At 40.4% G+C, this 24002-nt stretch overlaps 1 protein-coding gene across 7 annotated transcripts in view; it reads right to left on the bottom strand.

The window, feature by feature from the left end:
• The window catches only part of grip1 (glutamate receptor interacting protein 1), a 459039-nt gene that overhangs the window by 104358 nt on the left and 330679 nt on the right, over positions 1-24002 (bottom strand). For all 7 annotated transcript variants that reach the window (XM_043709637.2, XM_087997173.1, XM_043709639.2 and 4 more), the window contains exons 3-8: positions 18042-18177; positions 16084-16229; positions 13045-13128; positions 10242-10317; positions 5836-5981; positions 4941-5088 (exon numbers count right to left, since the gene is read on the bottom strand). In XM_043709637.2, the coding sequence (XP_043565572.2) occupies positions 4941-5088; positions 5836-5981; positions 10242-10317; positions 13045-13128; positions 16084-16229; positions 18042-18177 (736 nt within the window). The remainder of the gene's footprint in view (positions 1-4940; positions 5089-5835; positions 5982-10241; positions 10318-13044; positions 13129-16083; positions 16230-18041; positions 18178-24002) is intronic.

A 24002-nucleotide genomic window follows, 5' to 3' on the forward strand; every position in this document is an offset into this window, starting at 1 on the left:
TTTTCTGTTCATTTAAGTATCATATCCTTGGGTTTTTTCTGGACTAAGGCTGGGGCACAGTCCGGATTGGAAGGAGCTGTGAAGGAGGGGATGGATAGAGCGAGTGTCCCCTATGGGCAGGGGAAGAGTCTTCCATTCAAGGTTTTATAGTTGGTTTTCTTTGTAGTTTTTTGGTAGTAATAGTTGTTTATAGTTATGATAGGGTAGTTTTTGTATATATAGTTTTTCGATTCTGAGTCTTTATTTACTTATGCTCGGCACTTTGTAAGCAGGGTTCTCCCTTCCAAGGGGGTTCAAGGGTCTCTGAAAGGGGATATGGCTAAGTGTCTTATTAAATGGTGCACCTGGAACATTAAGGGAAGTCCCTTGCCTGTTAAAAGGAAAAAAGTGCTTTCTAGCCTTAAGAGGGAAAGGGTTGATATCACTTTGTTGCAGGAAACCCATCTTGATGGGGAACACCTGAAATTACAACAGGGGAGTTATGACCGGGTATTCTTTTCATCCTTTATTACTAAAAGTAGGAGAATGATGGTACTTATCCAGAAAAATCTTCCGTTCACATTATTAGAGCAGGTGAAAGATGAGCAGGGACGGTTTGTGATACTTAAAGCCCTGATACGTGGGGAAGAATATGGCATTTTAAATATCTACTGTCCTCCGGCGCATGCCCTCAAACTTTTTATTAGTGCTTTCTCGAAGTCGAGTGCTTTTGAAACACGGCACATTATTCTAGGGGGGGATTTTAATTGTCTTTTGGATCAGACAGTGGACAGGATGCCTTGTGGGCCCCCAACTATTTCTTCGCAGGCCAAGCAGGTGGTTGACTTATGCGAGGAGTTGGTGCTGGTGGATATTTAGTGATGTTTTCACCCTACTGGCAGGGACTTCACCTTTTTTTCAAACCCACATAAATGTCACACGAGGATTGACCTCTTTCTGGCTCCCTCGGCCATTTCTGGATTTGATTATGGGTTGTAAAATTGGGAATATAGCTATCTCTGATCATGTGGCAGTATATTTGGAGGTTAAAGCCACGAGTTAAGGGCTAGGTTTGCGGCACTGGCATTTGGACCCTTTTCTCCTTAAGGATTCCAAATATGTGGAATACTTTTTGTAGAAGTTTCAGGAATTCTTGACTATCAACTCAGGAAAGGCTAGTAGCCCATCTGTGCTATGAGAGACTGCTAAGGCCTTTGCTAGGGGATTAGCTATTTCCTATTCGGCTAGCTGGATATGACTGAAGGGGGAACAGCAGCGCCTGCTTGAGATGCGGTTGAAAGCCGCTGAGGCGGCACATTTTACGTGGCCTTCGGTGACTAAGCTACAGTGGATCATGGCCCTCCGGACTGCCTTGAATTCAATACTGACACAAAATGCAAAGAAAGAACTTGCTTTTGGTAGACAAAGGCTGTTCGAATATGGAGATAGACCAGGGAAGTATTTAGTGTATCTGACTAGGAAAAAGCGTGCTCCCCAATCCACTACTGCAATCAGATACAGCGCCGGGGTCCTTACATACAATGCTAAAAAGATTAATGAGGCTTTTCAGAGCTTTTACTCTGAATTGTATCGGTCTGAAGGTTGTGAGGACAGGAGGGCTAAAATGGAGAACTTTTTTCAGAACCTGGACCTCCCAGGGGTAACCTTGGAACAGGCATCTCTCCTTAATACCCCCTTGAAAGTTCAGGAAATACAGGAGGCAGCTAGGCAACTTCAGAGTGGGAAAGCGCCTGGCTCTGATGGTCTTCCGGGTGAGTTTTATAAGGAGTTTATAGGGATTCTGTCAGGGCTGATGTTGGAGATGTACAATCACTTCTATATGCATGAATGCCTACCACCATCTTTGAAAGAAGCTAATATTTCCTTAATTCTTAAGAAGGGAAGGTTCCTGAGGATTGTGCCTCATATAGGCCCATCTCTCTATTAAATTCAGATTTCAAGATTTTGTCCAAGATCCTTGCACTGAGATTGGAAAGGGCGTTGCCCCATATTATTAAAGAGGACCAGACAGGCTTTTTAAGGGGCCATAGGTCCTCTAATAATATTAGAAGGTTGCTGAATATGGTCCAAGTTTGTCAGCAACGATCGATTCAGGGGTTGGTGATTTCCTTAAATGCAGAGAAAGCATTTGACCGGGTGGAATGGCCGTATCTTTTTTATGTCTTAGAACAGTTTGGATTGAGTGGAGTCTTTGCTAGGTGGGTGGTTTTATATCGCCACCCTCTGGCCGCAGTCATCACCAATGGGGTGAAGTCTGGGAATTTTAGGATTGGTAGGGGTAGTCGGCAAGGTTGCCCCCTCTCACCGCTGTAGTTTACATTGGTGACAGAGGCGCTGGCAGAGGCCACTCGTCAGAATGTCCACATAACCGCTCCGGAAGTGGGGTCGAAGGCACACAAGATTACACTGTACGCGGATGATGTCCTTCTGTTTTTAATCAAACCTGATCACCTCCGTATCCCATTTGATACAATGTATCAATTCATTTGGGGCTATTTCAAGATATAAGATTAACTACGCAAAATCGGAGGCTATGCCTTTGGGGAACCTTAAGGATGTGCCAGAAGTTGAAGGTGGCCCTAAGTTCCCTTTTAGGTGGTCATGGGCAGGGTTCCTATACCTAGGCATTTTTATTACACCCATGTTTGGTCTGTTATTTCGGACCAACTTTGCTCATTTGTTCAAAAATATTAGGCGAGATCTCTAGAGATGGGAGGCTCTTCCAATTTCGTGGCTGGGCTGAATATCTCACATTAAGATGAATGTTCTTCCTAGTTTGTTTTATCCCATGCGTATGCTCCCTATAATGTTTCCCAGGTCAACGCTGCGGAAGCTTTTGGGGTGGTTTGGTTCCTTTGTCTGGCATCGTGAGTGGCCCCTCATCAAACTTACTAAATTGCAGTTGCCTCAAGGAGGGGGAGGAGTTGATTTTCCAGACATCAGGAGGTATCAAGTGAGTTCCTTCCTGTCCTTTGTCTGCGATTGGGTAGGTAACGATCCAAACTCAATATGGCTGGGTATTTGCACTCCCAAGCAAAGTGCCCTCTTATTAACCTGTTGTCCATGGATAAGATGAGGACAGTTATGGACCACCGCCGGAACCCTATTGTTATTAGTACAGTCAAGGCATGGAGGGCGATACATCAGAGTGAGGGTTGTTTTCCAAGACTTCGCCACTTATACCTATAGTTGGCATGCCAGGGTTCTGACCAGGGATGATGGACTCAGGGTTCAAACTATGGGCAGTGCGAGGAGTTTCTAGTTTGGGAGACTTGTTTGAGGGGGAAGTTATGATATCTTTTGAGAAACTGAGCCGCAGAGATCTTTTCCGTTTTTTTTCAGGTTAGGGATTTCATCCAGAAGACGACTACGCTTCTCCCCAAGCATGATACAGAGAGGTTGTTGCTACGCTCCACAAGCATCCTTTTGGTTAGAGCCCTCTATCACCTGCTGGGTGGCAGGGCCTGGCAGGATATTAACCAGTTATGAGAGGTCTGGGAGCAAGAGCTAGGAGTGAAGATCTCTTCCGAAACATGGGAGAATACTCGAAAGATCTCAATCTGTAACAGGACATGCGCTACACAGTTAAAAGTTCTGCACAGACTGCCTGGTGAAGTTTAAAAAAGGGGCATCTTCAGTGTGCCCCAAAAGTGTAGGTACTCTTACCCATTGCTTCTGGACATGCCACAGGCTCAGTGTTAATTGGAGCGCTGTTGCGGGAGAGATAGAGAGGATATTGAGGACTGAATTCAAAGTAGACCTGATATCTCTCCTCTTAGGTCTACCGAATTTACCATCTTTAGACGGGCATGGGAAGAAACTATTTAATATTCTTGCATACCGTGCATGGAAGAATATTCTGATGAATTGGGTGTCTGAGAACTCGCCGGGCTTGCTGGGAAGGCAGAAATTAATTATGGAGCACATTCCCTTGGACTTTTTACAAACATGGTGCACCACACAACAGACAATTTTTATAAGACATGGCAGCCCTACTTGAGTTATTTGGATATAGATTTGTCAGTTATCTTAACTAGGGTATTTGTATAACCAGGATGGTTAGATTTGTCAAGCCCTGGACCCTGGAGGGGGTCTCCTGAGTTAATACGGATATATATACAATGCTCCCGTTCCTTTGTACCGAGCATAGCTGTTCTGTATTTTGTGGTTTTGTTGGTTTTTTTTGCTCTTCTTTCTTTTTTTGGTGTTGCTTTGCACAGTATTAGGGTTTGTTTTGTATTATAGGGTCGGTTAGTTGTTAGTAGACAGTAGTTGTATTGTAATTTGTTTTTTTTTATTATACTGATCTTTGTTATTGCTTGTATTTTTCAATAATTTTATATGTTTGTAAAGTTAAAAAAATTTGCTAATATATTTACAAAAAAGTCCACTTCACATTGCTGAAGTTCAATATTTAAATGCAATTTTAAAAAAACAGCCACATCTTATTAATAACATTACATTAGAACACTGTCTACAGAACTGTCCCTTTCTTTGTCAACTTCTTTGACGTAAAATTCCTAAAGGCTACATGGACAATGGAAAGTTCACCTTAAAGACTACAATTGGCTTCACACCAAACACAGTACCATTGTAGATTGATCATATCAAAAATCCTGCACATCGCCTAGACTTCGGAGGACAGACACACATGATCATATTCACCCATCAGACATCATAACATAACTACTTTCCCCAACCAAACAAAATCTGCAATTGTTTTACAATTATTTTCTGTGACAAGTAACAGGAAAATAAAATATTAGAGACTTTTTCAGCCTAATTTCAGATCTTGATTGAGGACACACTTCAAATACACCAACTGTTGTGTTTATAATCAAAATATACATACATTGCTTCACATCACATGGAGTTCTATTTGAAAATGCATAAAATAATGAAGTGATTAATAGCTGTGATGATTAAGCCCAAGTACTTACCTATCTGCAATGCTGGCAGCCTTTATTTTGTCTATGACTATGACTTGCTTGTTACAGTACAGTGAGGTAGTTAAAGCAATGCCCAAGCTTGAACCAGGGGTCTTGGCCACCTCCACCATCAGGGGGCCTGAAGCATTTGCTACGGAATCTAACAAATCAAAAAACAAATTGACACAATGTGATACTTCTGTGTTACCATACAGCAACTGGCCATGAATACAATAATAGAAGGCCAGACTTCCAGTGACAGTTTCAAGACAAGAATAGACAGTGATCTGTAAAGAGAGATGATAAATCTTTAAAACTAAATGACACAGTAAACAAAACCATCTGTGTGACAGAGAGAAACAAGAAAGGTGCAAATAAACCCAAATCTATTCCAATTCTTGAAGACAATTACAATAAAAGTCAATTTTACTGGGTCAAAGTGAAGGACAATGTTTTGGATGTTACTTATTAACATATGAATTATTTATGCAGAAATACACACTTATTTCTCAATCATAGAATAGCTAAACTAGCTCAAATTCACTTTGGTAGAAGTGCAATTGCCAGATAAATAATAATAGATGTTATATAATACATACGCTTTTGGAAATTAGCATCAATTTAGATGCATTATACTCTCATTTAGGAGAATTATTTGAATAAAACTTATATGTAGCAAAGAGAAAGATTGATTTACCTGCAATCTCAAGAGAGGGAACCAGAAATAGTTCACCTCAGAATGAACCTACAGATGATACTGTTACACTCAGTAGTTCCTAATGGAACACAGTTGGGCACAGCTGAGATGAAACAATTCTTTGTACAGAAAGGGCAAAGTGGTTAGGAGCTCAAGGTCTTTTTTTTTTTAAACAGAAGAGCTCAAGGACGTCTTCAAAACTCAACATACCCATGACAGACACATCATATTCGATTATTAATGTTGCCTCCTGTCCACATTGTTTGAGAATGCTCATAGCTTCTGTATGCGTTGTTCCATGTAACCGTATTCCATCAACACTCAACAGCCTGTCGCCAACTTTTATTGTGCCTTCCCTGGAGAATAAAACAAATCATATCACAATTCAAAGTCATTAGTCACTACGGCTAATAGCAGTGCCACAGTCCAATAGTAAAACGTATCCAGTTAGTTTCTGAATTCAGGCTGTTATTCATAAGATAGAGACTGCCTCATAAATAAATTGCATGGCTGGATGGTTCACTATCAACTTCATATTAAACTTGTTATTATTGTGTTATGATAAGTCAACATGAACAGTTCTCATTAATTAGTTTTATGTTATTTGTTACACATGATTCTTCTACCAATTTTTTCCTTTAGTCTTTCACAGAAATGTGGGTGACTTGTTACCCAATCCTAACTGTTCTTGAACTGAGGGCTTCCTCAGCCAGCGCAGAACACAGTTAAGAGTCAATCAATCACATTGCTGAGAATCTGAAGTCACGTGTCAAAACCTCTCTCTAAAAGCACATTAAATGAACCAGACGGGTATTTTTATGACAACTAAATGATACTTTTACGGCATTAATACAAAGTTTCATATTATATTCCAGATTTTCATTAATCAAATGAATTCTTAGTCATCAAATTTACATCCAGCTGTCATGGTGAGATTTGAATTCATGTCGCCAGGATACGAGTCTGGGTCTCTGCATTACTAGTCCAGTGACATTAGCATTATGCCACAATCTCCCCTAACCTATCACTATGAATGGCAGTAAGGATATTGGCCATAAATAGCTCCAAGAAATTGGCAGAGAAACAGTTTGACTATTAATAAATTACCCGAAGTTCTTAAATGTTCATATACTAGTATCTGCTCAGAAACGCCAACCTCAGTTTGGGCTGAGAAGTGACAAATGACATTCACGCCACACAAGAAAGTGTCTAACCTTTGACATTTCATGGCATTACCATCACCGAATCCCTCATTATCAATTCCCTGCAGGTCAGGGCCCAAAGGAAAAGGCGTAAGAGGTATAAAACCTGCGCCCACACCTACCCCTTCAGCTCCATCCAAGACTCCAAAGGAAACTTCCACATCTGGCAGAGATTTGCTTGCACATTCAAACACCTCATCTACTGTGTTCATTGCTCTTGATGTGACCTCTTCTACATTGGAGAGAGAGAGGGCACTAACTCGCAGGACGTTTCAGGGAACATCTCTGGGACACACACTAAACAACACCAGAGCCCTATGGCCAACCACTTCAACTCCCCCTCCCACTCCTCCAAATCCAACCCACCTGATGCCTGGAGGAAGAATGTCTCATCTGCATAGGAACCCTCTAACTACACAGCATCAATGTCAATATCACCAGTTTCTTTATCTCCCCCCCTCCACCTCATCCCAATTCCAACTTGGCATCACCCTCTTGAACTGTCCTATCTGTCCAAATTCCTTCCCACCTATCCGTTCCACCCTCCCCTCTGATCTATCACCATCAATCCCTACCTGTATCTACCTATCACCTTTCCAACTACCTTCCCCCAACCCCACCCTCCTATTGATCTCTCAGCCCCCATCACCCCCACCAGCCCCCCAACATTCCAGATGAAGGGCTTATGCCTGAAACATCGATCCTCTGCTCCTCAGATGCTGCCTGACCTGCTGTGCTTTTCCAGCACTACACTCTCAACTCTAATCTCCAACATCTGCAGTACTCATTTTCTCCTGGATTAGACCTATAAATACAGTGGCTACAAGAGCAAGTTAGGCACGAGGAAACCTGCAAGTAACTCACCTTCTGACTGCTCAAAGTATATCCACCAGCGAGAAGACACAAGTCAGGAATGTGATGGAATACTCGCCATGTCTGGATTAGTGCAAACACTCAAGAAGCTTGATACCATCCAGGCAAAGAATCTGCTTGATTGGCACTACATCCACAAGCATCCACTCCTTCTACCACCAACACTAAGTAGTAGCAGTGTGTACTATCTACAAGATGCACAGCAAGAAATTCAAAGATCCTTAGGCAGCACCTTCCAAATTTAATGACCACCTTGTCTCGAAGAACAAGAGTAGCAGATACATTAGAACATCATGCCTTGCAGGTTCTGCTCCAGGCCACTATTGGTTCTTCAGTGTCACTGGGCCAAAATCCTCAAGTTCCTTCCCTAATGGCATTGAGGGGTTACCACAGCAGATGGAAGGTAACGGTTCAAGAAGGCAGCTCAACATCACTACCTCATGAGCATCTAGGGATGAGCAATAAACGCTGGCCCAGCCAGTGAAACCCATATCGCTGAGTTTTTAAAAAAAATTGAAATGTGGAGGGTGGAAACAGTCAAAATACAGCTTAGTTTTCTTAGTTTTTGAAAAGAAAAGGTCAGAGGATTTTAGTGAGATCAGTCTCGTCTAATCACTTCCTGAATACCATAACTACATATTCAAGTTCATTTGAATGTTTACATCAACCAATGGTTGACATTTTCAACATTTTATCTTCCTAATCTAAGAAATTGTTTTGAATAAGGAAAACAGTGGAAACTGATATCAAACATAATCAAAACCTCACAAAGTGTATCACAAATTTGTGTCATGCAAGTCCAAAATCATAAATACGTCGTTTTCACGAACATTCAAGTGTCAGAGTTGAAGGCAGTAACATGCTTTGGGGCATTCACATAGACCCATTATAAAACATTTCTTTATATTTTTAAAAACTCTATAAAAATTCAAAAGACCAATAAAAATTCAAAAGCATTAAATCACAAACACAGACATGACTCAGTATTGGATGTGGTACATTTTTAATTACTTCTCTGTACCAAATCATCAGCCTATGATTGTACACTCTTGTTTTCTATAATGAAATAATTGTTGCAAGACACATCAGGTTTGCACCATTTACTAAAACAGTGAACAGGATAACATATTAAGAAACAATGTTTAAGAGCAAGTCAGCATCATTGTGATGGCTACATTTGTGAGTGGCTGCATCAAATCATGCGTGGACCCTTGGTTTGCAAACATTAAGTGTAACTATGCGTTTAGGTTCTACCTGACCCAGGTCTACCCACATTACCACTGAATATTCCATATCACATGTCCCTCATGGAAACGTTCACATAGAAAAACCTCTCCGGCCACACACCCATCAGGCAGCGGTCACCATTTAACATCCATGAGGCCCTTCCAGGAATTAAGGAGGTCATTGCTTTTGGATGGTACACTGAACCAACTGTCAAAGTAATTTGCAGAATTTCTCATCAGTAGAACATTCCAACGTACACCAAGACAAGGTTTGGCTGCTGTTGAGAAGGGTCCAATTGGTCAGATCTTTCATGCGTGCCCAGATTCTCTGCGCTGCGCACGCTGCCCTTGAGATGGTGGTCAGACCATCACACGTCACCTTCTGGAAAGTATGTTTATGAAGGAAGTCTGGAAAGAGATGTAATGCTCTTTGTCGAGGTTTATTCCATGATGCAGGACCCTGTGCTTTTTACAGGCTGTTCCCTTACATGCACACCAGGACACTGCACTTGGAAGACCATCAACTCAGTGAAAGATCTACTCTTTGTTCTCCTCAACCGAGTGTTGCAGACTGGTACAGTCCAAGATCCAGGACTATGTGCTGAGGGATGTACTAAAGCTTGGGGTAGCCACTGCCAAGGAAGAGAGGGTAAAGATCGTCCAAGACCTTTCTGTCATGATATCCCGAGGACTTGTTACGAACAGAAGTTTATGTTGGAATGATGTAATTCTGTTCATATTTGATAAATACTCTTGTTTTAGATTTGGATGGCAGCACCAAAAATGCAATGCTCAGATTAAAAAAAAACGTGATTTTTGTAATTGTATTTTCAGAAAACCCCAACTTAAGCTGTTTTGTAGAGTACTTAGCGATAATTTATGAATAAAGCAAATTTTTACAACTAAAAAAGCAATTTGTGTCATGATACCAAGTGAGTCTGTTAACTTTTCGAACCTCCCTGGAGCTTCTATTGGAATGTGGATAGTTTGTCATAATTAGTAAACGCCCCAATTTTGCATTTGGATGGAGATACCAAAGAATGCACAAATGGAAAATGCATTTTTAAATTTAAACTTCTATATTGCTTGACTTAATTTGCTTTGTAATGTACTTGTAGATAAATTATGAAAAGTATACTTTTACAACTAATAAAATAATAGAAGGGAGACAATGACTGGTGGCGATAGGATGAGAAATGCAGGGTTTGATAAAAGCCGATTATACTGGCCTACAAAACTTGCAGTTGACTAATGAGTTATGTAAAGACTACCTGATTTAGAGGTATGATCATGATGTTCATTTCTATAACTGTACCTGTCAGCTGGTCCCCCAGCTCTGACATAGGTTATTACAATCGGGCGGGATCTACTTCTGTCTTCATGGGCTCCTCCTGAGGAAAATAAATATATAAAATATGAATCAATAGAAAGAGACATATCAACAGCTGAATGTGGAACTGAGCAGTACCAATACAGAAGGCCCCAAGGCTAATATCCAGTCTGCCCAAAGTGAGCCAATTGGAGGCAAGGTGATGAGGATGCCAACAACTGCCTTCAGCACTTCAGGAAGGGAGAACATTTGTAAAGCCCTCACTTGTGACTGCAACCAATGATGATAATCAAAGTGTGTGTGTGTCAGGGACCTCTCAGCACTCAGTATCTGGCCGCACATTTGAAGAATGTCCAATTGGTCAAGTTACTAAAAAGCAACTGGTAGCAATGGAATTGTACCTCAATCATCAGTCTGTTCCTTCTGAAGAGAAACTTGGGAGGCAAAAAAACACCCACCCCAGTTTGGATTTTCCAATCATCTAAAATAACTAAGCAATGTTTGGACTAGCAGAAACCAATATGTCAATTCATTGTCCCAAAGAACAACATGTATCATTAGACCGATTAGCAGAATGCAAAGTTTACAGCAGCTCAGTAAACCAATCTAGCCATACGTTTGTTAAAGATATCAAAAGGGAGATAGGTTGTTTTACTATTGTTGAATGAGTCTGATGTGTTTTAGAATTTCTTCACTTTAAATGTGGTGAATCTTGAGAAGTTCAAGCATTGCAGTCTTCAACATGCTCAACCAGCGGATTTCAGGAAAATAACGACATCAAGGGATGAGAGGTAGCATTGACGTAGCTGATCAGCATGATCTGTTTCAATGGTAGGGCAGGCTCAATGGGCTGAGCGGCCTACAAACTTTGCTGAATGAAACAAGGTCAAAATCTTCCCTTTGCTAATACTTTTTATCAAACACATTTCAAAGGATACAATGGCACCCAGGTGGTTTGCTGTACAAATTAGAGGAGGACGACAAATGGCAAGTTCTAGATGCTCATTGCAACCATAATGCTGTTTAATGAACACTGTACTTCAAGGTTCATTAACAAACACTGTGGTTCATGGTCCATTAGTAAATCCACTGTGTGGTATGGCTTGGCCCTACATGACTAAGTTCATTTCATTGCCTGTATTCAGATGAAAGATTTCATTCAAATTGACAAAGACAGCATTATAACTGGCCTTAGTGTTCCAAGCTTCAGAGAGGAAATGCAGCCAGGGTTCTCATTTCTGAACTTAATTCAGTGATTGCTGCTTAAATTGTGTAGATATTCCACTTCAGTGGTATCACTGAACCAACAAGGACTAAACTGATCTACAAGAATTACAATGCAGCTACATGACTCAATGAAACAAGGAAATCCACAACATAACGATGTTTTAAGTCTGCAGCGCCAATGACAGCTATACCTAACACAAGTATATTTATTTTCTAGAAACATACTGACTCTTGCCCCAGCCCCATCACACTACATTATTTTTATGAAATTAAATTGATTGTGTCAGCTCCATCTGTTTTTCTTGGCACTACAACTCAAAATACTGATTTTTTTTAAAACACTCGTTGTCAAGGTAACAGCCTCATTCAGTGCTGAGTAGGGTACAGACGTCAGAAGTCATACTAAATCATGTAGGAAACATGGTTCGTCAGTAACTCTTACAGGAAAGTAAAATTGAAACTTCCTATTTGCACAGTAACACAACAGAGACCAATATCATATTCAATAACTTTCTCAACACTGAGGATCACTTGGAAGAAAAAAATAATAATTTAATGACAAAGATGTGGAATCTATAAATAGAAAGAACATCAAATGGTGATGTAATTAGAACCACATACTCTAGTAGTACTTTTAAGCGAAACATATTACACATTCTATTCAGCTGTGGCTCTGAATCAAAAGGCTGTGGCTCATGTCCCACTTGGGTCTTGGGTTCAGAAATCTAGGTTGATGCTCCAGTTCAGTACTGAGAGAATTCTGCACTAAAGCTCTCTTTGGTGGATTTTAAATATCCTTTGCCATGATTTCAAACAAGACCAGGGAAGTCACCCTGGTGGCCTGATCGATATTTATTCCTCAAATCGATTTAACAAACCTAGATTATCTGGTCATTACCACACTCACATTTGTAAGAGCTTGCCGCGCACAATTTAGTAGCGACATTTCTTAAGTTACCACAATGCCTACATTCAGAAGCACTGAATTGGCTCTAAAGTGCTTTGGGATGTCTTGAGGTTGGGAAGATGCTGTATAGATACAAATCTATCTTTCTTAGTATACCCATTTTGTATCAAGAATGGAATGGAGTTTTAACAGTGACTAGAAACAGGGAACAAAAAAAAAAGACATCATGAATATATATGATCAATAAGCACTTATTTCAATGGATTGAAACAACAGGTGAAAGTTGGAATATATCCTGCAATATGCCATTATGCCAGGTGGCATGGTGACTCAGTGGTTAGCACTGCTGCCTCAGTGCTAGGGGTCTAGGTTCGACTGTCTGTATGGAGTTTGCACATTCTCCCAGTGTCTTCATGGGTTTCCTCCAGATGCACCAGTTTTCTCCCACAGTCCAAAGATATGCAGCCAAGGTGGATTGGCCATGCTAAATTGCCCGTAGTGCCCAGGAATGTGCAGGTTTTGTGGGTTAGTCAGGGGAAATGCGGGGTTACCGGGATGGGATGCTCTTCGGAGGGTTGGCGCTGACCCAAGTGGGCCAAATAGAATCCATACAGTGTGGAAATAAGCTATGATTAAACATATAGACATTCTTACCTCGAATCACAAATCCAAAGGTATTGCCTTCTTTGTGCAAAGTCACTTCCACAGTTTTGAGAATAATCCCCGAGCCTTGAGTAGCTAGGAATAAAATTAAAGAACTTGTCACTCAAATCACTGGGAAAGGATTCCATGCTAATATACAGAACAAAATCGAACTAATTATTTGGAGAACAGCATTTAGCTGCAGCTTATTCGTACATTTTGTCCCATTTTGAGGCATGTATGCAGTGAACGAATTGCCTGCCATTTTTGAATACTTCACATCAAGAAGGCAGTTCAAAAGTGATGCATTAAAATACTGAAATCAAGAACAGCCACAGTATTGATAGTCACATGCTGTGGCACCAGAACATGTGGAGCACACTTCAGGTAGCAGGTAGTCATTAGACGAATGCAAGCATTTTATAGTTTTGAACAAGATTTAAGATTTGCCAATCAAGAAAACAATCAAAGCATACTGAGGCAATGGGGCAGATGTATTTTTTTCTAAAAACATTCATGCACAGAATGTGCTATTTTTTGCCCATCCCCGACTGTCCTAGAGAAGGCAGTGGTGAGTTTCCTTCTTGAACTGTTGTGGTTCATGAGGTGTAGGTAGACTTTCAGTGCTGGTAGATATGGAGTTCGTGTATTTTGACCCAGTGACAGTGAAGGAATGATAACACAATTCCAGATCAGAATGGTGCCCCCCCACAAATTGTCTGCCACTGTTCTTCTGGGTGGTAGCAGTCGCAGAAGATACTGTCTAAGGAGCCTTGGTGAACTGCTGCAGTGCATTTTGTACATGATACACACTGCTTCTATTGTGTGTTGGTGGTGGACTGAGTGAATATTTAAAGGTGGTAGGCCTTCAAACAGATAAGTGGGCAGCTTTGTCCTGAATGGTGTTGGGCTTGCTGGAGAAGCAACTATCCAGTCAAGTGCTGCTGTAGTTGCAACATGTATGTGACTAGTCCAATTCTATTTCTGTCAATTATAACCCCTGGAATGTTAATATTTGGTGATTCAGTGATGGTAATGCCATTGAACATCAAGGGTGATGGTCATTGTCTGGCACTTGATATATAAATATTACTTGCTACTGATCAACCAAAGCCTGAACATTATCCAGCTCTCCCTGCATATACACAAAGATCTCAAATACTGCAAATGAGGCTGAACAGTGTGCAAATCATCGACAAACATCCCCACTTCTGGCCTTATGATCTAAGGAAGGACACTGATGAAGCAGCTGAAGATGATTGGGCCTAGGATGCTCTCCTGAGGAACTCTTGCAGATATGTCCTGGAGCTGAGATGATGGACCTCCAACAATCACAAGTTATCATCTTTTCTGCTCGGTATGAATCCGACAGTGGATGTGTTTTCCAGATTCCCATAAACTCTAATTTTGCTATGGCTCCTTGATGTCACTCAGACAAGTGATGTCTTAATGTCAAAGGCACTCAGCCCCACCTCATTGTCTGGGGGGTCAGCTCTTTTGTCCATGTTTGTGCCAATGCTGTAATGAAGTCATGAGCTGAGTGGGTAATAGTGGAATCCTCACCGAGCAACAATGAGCAAATGCCTAATAGCGCAATTGGCACCTCCTTTCACCATTTTGCTGTTAAACAGGAGTTGGACATCTCCATACAACTGGAGAACTCTAAAGATCTAACTGGTGGATATCTCACCCAGAAAAGAAGAGTTTTGCTGGTGGCAATGACCTGACTTAAAGTTAAGGCTAGGACAGCTGCTCTTCAGGTCTTCATTCAGCAACGGATTCTCAGATCTCAGCATCAATGTAAGGTGGCACCAGATTATGTGGGGAGTGGAATAATTGAAGTGGAAGCATCATATTGCATACAACCTAACTGTATTCAAATAACCAGTGACGTTAAATGTACTTGTAGGACAGCAAAATTTATGATGAATTTAATTAAAATAAATGCTGCAAGTTTTTCCTTGAATAATCACACTAAGAAGAAGTCAACACTTTACATTTTCAATTATAAAGATACCAGGAACAGTTTTAATTGCCTCCATTTGAATGCAGTACAATTATTGCAATATCTCCATTAAACATGAATTACAGATTCATGATTTCATATGTAGAAATCATTGCAAAATTTTGGTATATTTAAAGACTGGGCCGGAATGTTTCCAGAGTCACTCCAGAAAAGTGGGGTTAGAGTCAAATACCTCTTCAACTATACAGCAACTAATCCCAGCAAACACATTGACTAATTTAACCTGCTTCTGAAGGCTTGAGTAGAAGCAAATAAGCAAGCATCCAAATCCTTACCTTCGCCCTATTAGACTTTATCTAAATTCTTCACGATTGATGTAATGGTTTTGGTTTGGAAAATACCACTCTTGAGAGTCACTGAGACGTGTTTGGAGTTGTATAAATTGCTGTTTACACATATGGCATGCTGTACATCACATTTAAAGCCCCAAGTGAGCTGTTATCACACACAATTGACTGCCATGTTCACCTGCATAAGTGACTACTACACTTTATTTTAATTAACTGAATGCAAATGTTTCTGGGGAATATACTAAGGTGCCATTGATAAATACAGTTACAAATCATATCAAAATTTCAAACTTCTAAACGAATTCAATTTTGATGGCTCAAGTTCTGAAATGGTTGAAAGCTCATCTCCAATTATATCTATGAGTTTGCACAAACAGCAGCAAATCTTGTATAATTGATAACTGATGTTTAAGTGTCCCGGTTTTACCTGTTGCTGAACAAGGTATTCTCAGAATTTTGAGAATTTTAAGTGTGAAGTTCTGTGTTTTAAATAGTCTCCAGGTAATTAAGATTATATAATTAACAGAGTGGGTATTAGCTGTTGGGAGACATGTGTGTGTATATATGTACGATAGAGAAGGTCGTAACATAATAATACAGGCTATTTTCTACATGAGATGAATTAAAACAACGATCAGTTCAATAGTTACATTTAGATTTCAAGTGGAAAGAAAAATTGCCAATAGTTACTTCAAGCTTTTTAAGTGAACTTTAATTTTAATTTAGGATACTTACAAGCAGGAGGGAGCTCATATTCCACCTCAAGAACCACTCTCTCACCAACATTCTTCAGGAGACTGATGATCTCGTCATGTCGGAATTTTGTTAAATTGATTCCATTGACGGATTTGATGTAGTCTCCAATATTTAACTGATCACTCCTGTAAAAAAACAGCAAAGCAGAGAGCCCACAGGCATCATGCCTCAGAACACACAAAGTCATATACAATTGTGCCAAATCTATCTCCGCCTTTAACCTTGTTCTTAAAAAAAATCTCAAAATGCCTAGTATATTTGAGCTGAAGATATCTTCACACACAAGAGCAACTGAGTTAAATGATTATGCAATTAAAAAGCTCAGGAAGACTAATCTGGTTCCACTTCAAGTATCAAAACATTTTTTCAATCTCCATTAATAAATCTTCTGACATCCAATTTTTAGAAGGATTACTTTAATCAATTATCACCAGATTGTTTCTTCAGGTTCAATGGCCATGAAAGATATTATTGTTAAAACTATGATTTTTTTTAAAACAGTAGTATGCATCTGAAACATTCCAGACTGGTTAGCACTATCCATCTGACAGAAATCAGTTTGTTGCCATCAATTTATTTCTCATCCCTTAAAGTTTGACAAACATAAATTTAAAGACATTGGTTTAAGACACTCCCTCTTGAGTCCATAATCAAATTCAAACTTATTATGGTCACTACTTCCAAGATGCTTCCTTATTGTTAACTATTCCTTGTCCTCAACAGTCTGCTTTTGCTGGTTCTAACATATTTTCTAGAAAACCGTCCTGAACACCTCTAAAAATTAGCTGCCGACACTAGGTATAGATTGGGTCAGCAAAATAATGCTCATGAATATTAAATTCACATTGTCATCACTACTTATTTGGTTATTTGTTTTGCTATGTATAATCATTTCATAATTCATATTATTTCAGTGCATTAAATGTGTTGGAGCAGAACATCTTAGTACCCTTAGGAGTGCTGATACGTAGAGGGATCTGGGTGTGCAGGTCCACAGATCACTGAAGGTGGCAGCTCAGGTAGGCTTTTGGCATGCTTGTCTTTATTGGAAGGGGTATTAAGTATACGGATAGGCAAGTTATGCTGCAACTGTACAGAACTTGAGTTAGGCCACGTTGAGTACAGTTCTGGTCACCACACTACCAGAAGGATGTGGAAGCTTTGGAAAGAATTCAGAAAAGGTTGACTAAGATGGGGCATTTTAGCTATCAAGAAAGGTTGGATAGACTGGGTTTATTTTCACTGAAATGCAGGAGATTGAGAAGCTTATAAGATTGTGAATGGCATGGTTTGAGTGGAAAGTATGACACTTTTTTCCCAGGGTGGAGCACTCAATTACTTGGGGACAAGTTCAAGGTGAGGGTGGGGGGTGGAGTTTGAAAGAGATGTGTGAGGCAAGTTTTTCACACAAAGGGCGGAGAGTGCCTGGAACGCATTACCAGAGAAGCAGAGACAATAGCAGCATTCAACAAGCACCTGGACGAATACATGAATAGGAAGGGAATGGAGGGATACGGATCCTGTAAGTGAAGACAGTTTTAGCATGCAAGGGCAAAATATGGTGGCACAGGCTTGGACAGCCAAAGGCCCTGTTCCTATGCTGTATTGTTCTTTGTTCTAAAGTTACAATAATCAAAAAACAATTTCATGCAGTCTGTCACTAAAGCAATTACATTAAATTATTTTCCACACCAACAAAAACATTTGGATTTCATGACTGTCTTGCAAAAAGATTATGGAGCAATTATGGAGCAGATACATTTTCACCAATTCTGTAACAGAAAACATTAGAAATTTTAGCAGACAAAACATTTGAGAAGAACTCAGCATCAATTTTAGAATGTATTATACACAAAGCCTGTATGAACTCAGTGAAACACATCTCAAGTGCAATCTCACATCACCATCTGGTAATGTTTCACAACAATTTTGGTTACCTCGCAGCAATTCCTCCAGGTCGAAGATTGGATACTCTTGGTTTCCCTTCCTTGTCTACTCCACCTGATACTGTAAGCCCCAGGGTACTGCCTTCCTTCTTCATCAACTCAACTACAGTTTGACCTTTGAATTCCTCTGAGAATAGAACACACCAACTATTAAAACTGCTCAACTCAAAGAAAAAAGAATAACATCCCAAAAACATGAGGAACACAGAGCCTAATGAAGAGAGATTGCTGAAATTAATATCAGTAGGGAAACAGTTTTGGGGAAATTAATGGGATTAAGTTCCCAGATGAATTCCCAGGCTCAGTAATCAATATTCCATATTACCTAAACAAGTCACCGTAAACATTGCTAACTTGGACATTAGTAATGCCTTTGACAAGGTTCCACTTGGTAGACTAATTAGTAAAGTTGGGTCACATGGGATTCAGGGTGAGCTTGCTAACTGGATACAAAATTGGCTTGATGGCAGGAGACAGAGTAGGCATGGAGGGCTGTTTTTCAGACTGGAGGCCTGTGACTAGTGGCGTTCCACAGGGATTGGCACTGGGTCCACTTTTGTTTGTCATTTATCTATACATAATTTGGATGAGAATATAGAAGGCATGGTTAGTAAGTTTGTGGATGACAACAAAACTGGTGATATAGTGGACAGGGAAGGGCATTATCTAAGATTACAAAGAGATCTTGATTAATTGGGTCAATGGGCTAATGAGGGCAGATGGGGTTAATTTTGGATAAGTGGGAGGCATTGTATTTTGGTAAAACAAACAGGGGAACAACTTATACAATTAAAAGCAGGGTCTTGGGTAGTGTTGTAGAACAGAGACCTAGAGGTTCAGGTACATAATGCTATGAACACATATAGATAGGGTGTTTAAGAAGGCATTTAGCACACTTGCCTTCATTGTTCACATCATTGAGTATAGGAGTGAGGACGTTACTTTGAGATTGGACAGCACATTAGCGAGGTCTCTGCTACACTACTGGTGTCTATTTCTGAATACCCTGTTATAGGAAGAATATTATTAAGCTGGAGAGGATTCAGAAGAGATTTACCAGGATGTTGCCAGGAATGGAAGGTTTGATTTATGGGGAGAGCTTAGATGGGCTGGGACTTTTTTCACTGAAGTTTAGGAAGTTAAGGGGTGACCTTATCAAGGTTTATAAAATCACAAGGGACATAGATAAGGCTAATGGAAGACGTCTTTTCCTTAGGGTGGAGAATTTCAAGACTAGAGGGCATATTTTTAAAGGGGAGAAGAGAAGATTTAAAAGACATGAGGTGGAATTTTTTTTTGTTTTACAGAATGGCTTGTGTGTGGGTGCGGCTACAGTTACAGGATTTGAGACATTTAGATAAGTACATGAAGAAGAAATGTTGGGAGGGATATGGCCCAAACACAGACAGGTGGGACTAGTTAGTTTGGGATTATGGTCGGCATGGTTTAGTTGGACTGAAGGGTCATTTTTCATGCTGCATGACTCTAAGACTCTAGAAATAGCAGATGTGCTAGGCAATCATTTTCCAAAATTCTATAGATTCTGAAATAATTCCCATGGATTGAAGGGTAGCTAATGTAACTCCACTATTTTAGAAGAGAGAAAGAAAAAGCAACAAATTATAGACCGATTAACTTGACATCAGTAGTGAGAAAAATGCCGATGTCCATTATAAAAGATTTAATAGCAGAACAATTGGAAGGTAATGACAAGATTGGATAGAGTCAGCATGGAGTTACAAAGGAAAAGTTATGCTTGACAAATCTACTGGAATCTTGTTTGAGGATGTAACAAGTAGTGATTTGGATAAGAGGGAGCCAGTGAATGTGTTACTCCTAGACTCTATTATTCCATTGCACACCTGTACAAATTGAGTGAGTGGGCAAATTCATGACAGATGCAGAATAATATGGAAAAACGAGGTTATCCACTTTGGTAGCAAAAACAGGCATGCAAATTATCTGAAATGTTGAGAGATTAGGAAAACACAACGAGACCTTCTACATCAGTTGCTGAAAGTAAATATGCAGTTGCAGCAGGTGGTGAAGACAAAAAATGGTATGTTGGCCTTCATAGTGAGAGGATTGAATAGAGGACCAGGAATATCTTGCTGCGATTATACATGACCTTTGTGAGACCACTCTCGGAATATCACGGAGCAGTTTTCGTGTCTTTATCGGAGAAAGGACATTCTGGCTATGCAGTACAAACAATGTTTCTCATGCTGATTCCCACATCGGCAGGACTGATATACAGGGAAAAGACTGGATCAGGTGAGGCTACATTCACTAGATTTTAGAAGAATGGGATTGCAGGGGATCTCAGAAATCTATAAAATTCTAACAAGATTAAATGGGGTAGATTCAGGAAGGATGTTCGCAATGATCACAGCATCCAGAACCAGGGGTCACAGACTAAGGGACAAGAGATAGGCCTTTTCGAATAGAGATGAAGTGAAATTTCTTTTACCAGTGAGTGGTAAGCCTCTGGAATTCTCTGCCACAGGAAATGGTTGAGTCCAAATCCTTAAAGACTTTCATGAAAGATGCAGATGTTGTTTTTATTACTAATGGGATTAAAGGATATGGGGAGAAAGTGGGAGTAGGGTACTAAGTCAGATGATCAGCTATGAATGGTGAAGTAGACTTGAAAGGGCTGAAGGCTTACTCCTGCAACTATATTCAATGTTTTTATGTTTCTAAATGACAAATAGAAAGTCACTAAAATTGATCATTCACTGGGGAACTGTTCTAAGAATACTTTGCTCAAGTGATCATTTTGCATATGTAAATATAGGTAGTAGTTGCCCCTTGTTGTGCAGTGATAGACAGTCTGGATTCAAATTCTAACCACCATTAAGGTGTGTCACAACAAGTTGATTAAATTAACTTGATGGTAGCTCCCAATTGGCAATGGAGAAGACAAAAGCCTCTTCCGCGGTTACGTTAGAGCCCGGGTGTCCTTGGAGAAGGAGCACGTGGTGTTGACCAACACCCTGGAGTTGTTCAGGGAGAGGTGGGCACCACAGGGAGTGGAGTGCATCATTTCTCCCTCCAACTCTATTTTGATTTAGTCGCTACCCTCCCCCTCACTGTTTTGATCACACAGCACTGCCCTTTGATGTGAAGGGCAGTGTTTGTCACTGGCCACCCGGGTGTTTTCCTATCTTCCTGGTGGTGGAATTTGAATAAAGATTCGTGCATAAAAAAAAGACAAAAGCCCAATTTTGTCTGAACCCAAATCTGCACTTGCACATCCATAAGGGGTTACTGGACAATGGAAATGAGAACCTTGGTTATTTTTCCACCATTAAAACTGCTATGGTATACCATTAAATCAGCACAGAGCAGACACCAAACTGGTATATTCCAAACCCATGTGACTCAGACTGTTCACTGGTTGAACCTGCTGCACAACAACAGACTAAGACATTCTGTATTCATGTCTTAAGATGATGATCAAAGCAACAATGCGATTGTCTAGTAATAAATAATTGAACTTTTGTTGAAGTAGACTCAAAGGTTACATTAAAAACTTTTGTACTAACAATGTGCAGACATTAAACTTTGCTTGATAGAAATAGCCCAAGAAATTCATTCTATTACAAAAGTAAATAAGAATCTAATGATACCTCAACTGACATTAAAACTTTGTTCCTATAATAATTTTGGTACAAGGCCTGGCAAGAGTTTGACTTAATGAAGCTAATGTACTGCTGATATTTATCCCAATTGTATACTGCATTTGATTCCAGTGTGTAAACCATGGCTCAATTGGTTGCACTCACCTCTTGAATCACAAGGTTCTAGGCTCAAAGCCAAATCCAGGACTGGAGTATAAGACACAAGGCTGATGTTTCAGTGCAATACTATGGGAGTGCTGCACTTCTGGAAGTGCAGCCTTTTAGATGATGTAACAAATCAAAGTCCTCTCTGCCTAATTAGATGCACCTAAATAATTCAATAGACAACTTTGAAGAGGAGAGGAGCTAACCCCATGTCCTGGCTAATATTTATCCCTCAAGCAACATTACAAAAAAGAAAACTGTAACCTAGCCAAGACTGCAGTATTTGGGTTTTGTTGTTGGCAAATTGGCTGCTACATTTCACATACTGCAGTCAGCACCTAGACTTCAACAGTACTTTGTTTGATTGCAAAGCACTTTAAGACAACCAGTGGTCAGGAAACTTGCGATATTAATGCAACCATTTCTTTTCTTTTTAGAGCCATCAGCTTTAGCTCTTCTGCTTGGTTTGTGAATATACAGCAATGTCAAGTGTGATTTGTAATCTCATACCAGTTGAAGTTACCATGAAGATTTCTCCTTCACAACCTCTCCCCTGCCTGAAGTGCGGTACCCCTCAGGGTAAACCACCGCCACTCATCTCTCTCAAATGGGAGAGCAGCCCTATGATCTGGTAAGGCTATGGTGGTCTATTTTTTAAATAGAGGAAGAGAAACATTTAAAAATAAACAAGGTTGTGAACCGTGTGCACTGGGATTAAAATGGAATATTAGTGTCTAATTATAAATTAAATCTAAAACAGATTCCACTCGGAGAAATTTACCTGTACCTCTACCAATGTCATCTATTGTATCCGTTGCACCCGATGTGGTCTCTTCTATATTGGTGAGGCAGGACGCCTTTTTGCGGATCATTTCAGAGAACATCTCTGGAACACCCGCACCCACCAACCCCACCACCCTGTGGCTGAACACTTCAACTCTCCCTCCCATTCTGTCGAGGACACGCAGGTCCTGGGCCTCTTCCACTGCCAAAACATTACCACCTGACACCTCGAGGAATAACGCCCCATATTCTCCTTTGGGAACGTGCAACCACACGGGATCAATGTGGATTTGAACAGTGTCCTCATTTCCCCTCTCCACACATTATCCCAGTCCCAAGCCTCCAACTCGACACCGTCTTCCTGATGTGTCCATCACCTTTCCCATCTATCCGCTCCACCCCCGCCTCGACCTATCAACTTCTCCCTCACCTTCATCTACCTTTCACTTTCCAAGCTACTTTCCCCCCAGTCCCAACCCCCTCCTCCCATTTATCTCTCGGTTCCCCGGTCCACAAGCCCCATTCCTGATGAAGGGCTTATGCCCGAAACGTTGATTCTTCTGCTCCTTGATACTGCCTGACCTGCTGTGCTTTTCCAGCACCATACTCTTCAACACAAACAAATTCCAGCCAAACCTACATTTAAAACGGAGGGGAAAACCCCCTGCAGTCACAATTCGTTCATCTTAACTTCCATCTACTTTCTTGAATTGCGTTATTTGTTTCTCCTTGCAGCAGCACCACCCTTTTTCTTTTTTGCTCACTTCTGTAAATTCGGCAGAGATCTGTGAAAAACCCTACTACACAGTAAAAGTCGTAAAGAAAAAAAACAATGAAACTCCTGCCCATTCTCACACCTCAGTCTCAAATTCATGCTGAATTCATTCAAAGTTTAATTTATTTTCCTTACTAGCAGAGAAGATAGATCAAAAAGAGTTAAGAAAAACTGTGGATACAGTGTTCATCCATGTTCATTGCAACAATAGAATCTGGATAATGGAATTATTGGATGTAGTAGGAAAAGGAGAGGAAACAGGTTCAAAAAAGCTGTTAAAAGCTTGTACAAAAGTTAAAAATCACACAACACCAGGTTACAGTCCAACAGGTTTATTTGGAAGCACTAGCTTTCAGAGCGCTAACTCCACAACCACCTGATGAAGGAGCAGCGCTTCGAAAGCCAGTGCTTCCAAATAAACCTGTTGGACTATAACCTGGTGTTGTGAGATTTTTAACTTTGTACACCCCTGTCCAACACCAGCTCCTCTAAATCGTTAAAAGGTTACTTCATCAAGGAGAGAAACAAAGGGGAGTTCTTTGCTGAGGACTATTTGTCCTCAGTGAGGCCACAAGTAGAAGAACATTGAAAATTGAATCCTTGCTT

The sequence above is a fragment of the Chiloscyllium plagiosum genome, unplaced genomic scaffold (genome assembly GCF_037043375.1).
Source record: "Chiloscyllium plagiosum isolate Xiang-an unplaced genomic scaffold, Cpla_swu_hap1 HiC_scaffold_19, whole genome shotgun sequence".
Taxonomy (NCBI): domain Eukaryota; kingdom Metazoa; phylum Chordata; class Chondrichthyes; order Orectolobiformes; family Hemiscylliidae; genus Chiloscyllium; species Chiloscyllium plagiosum.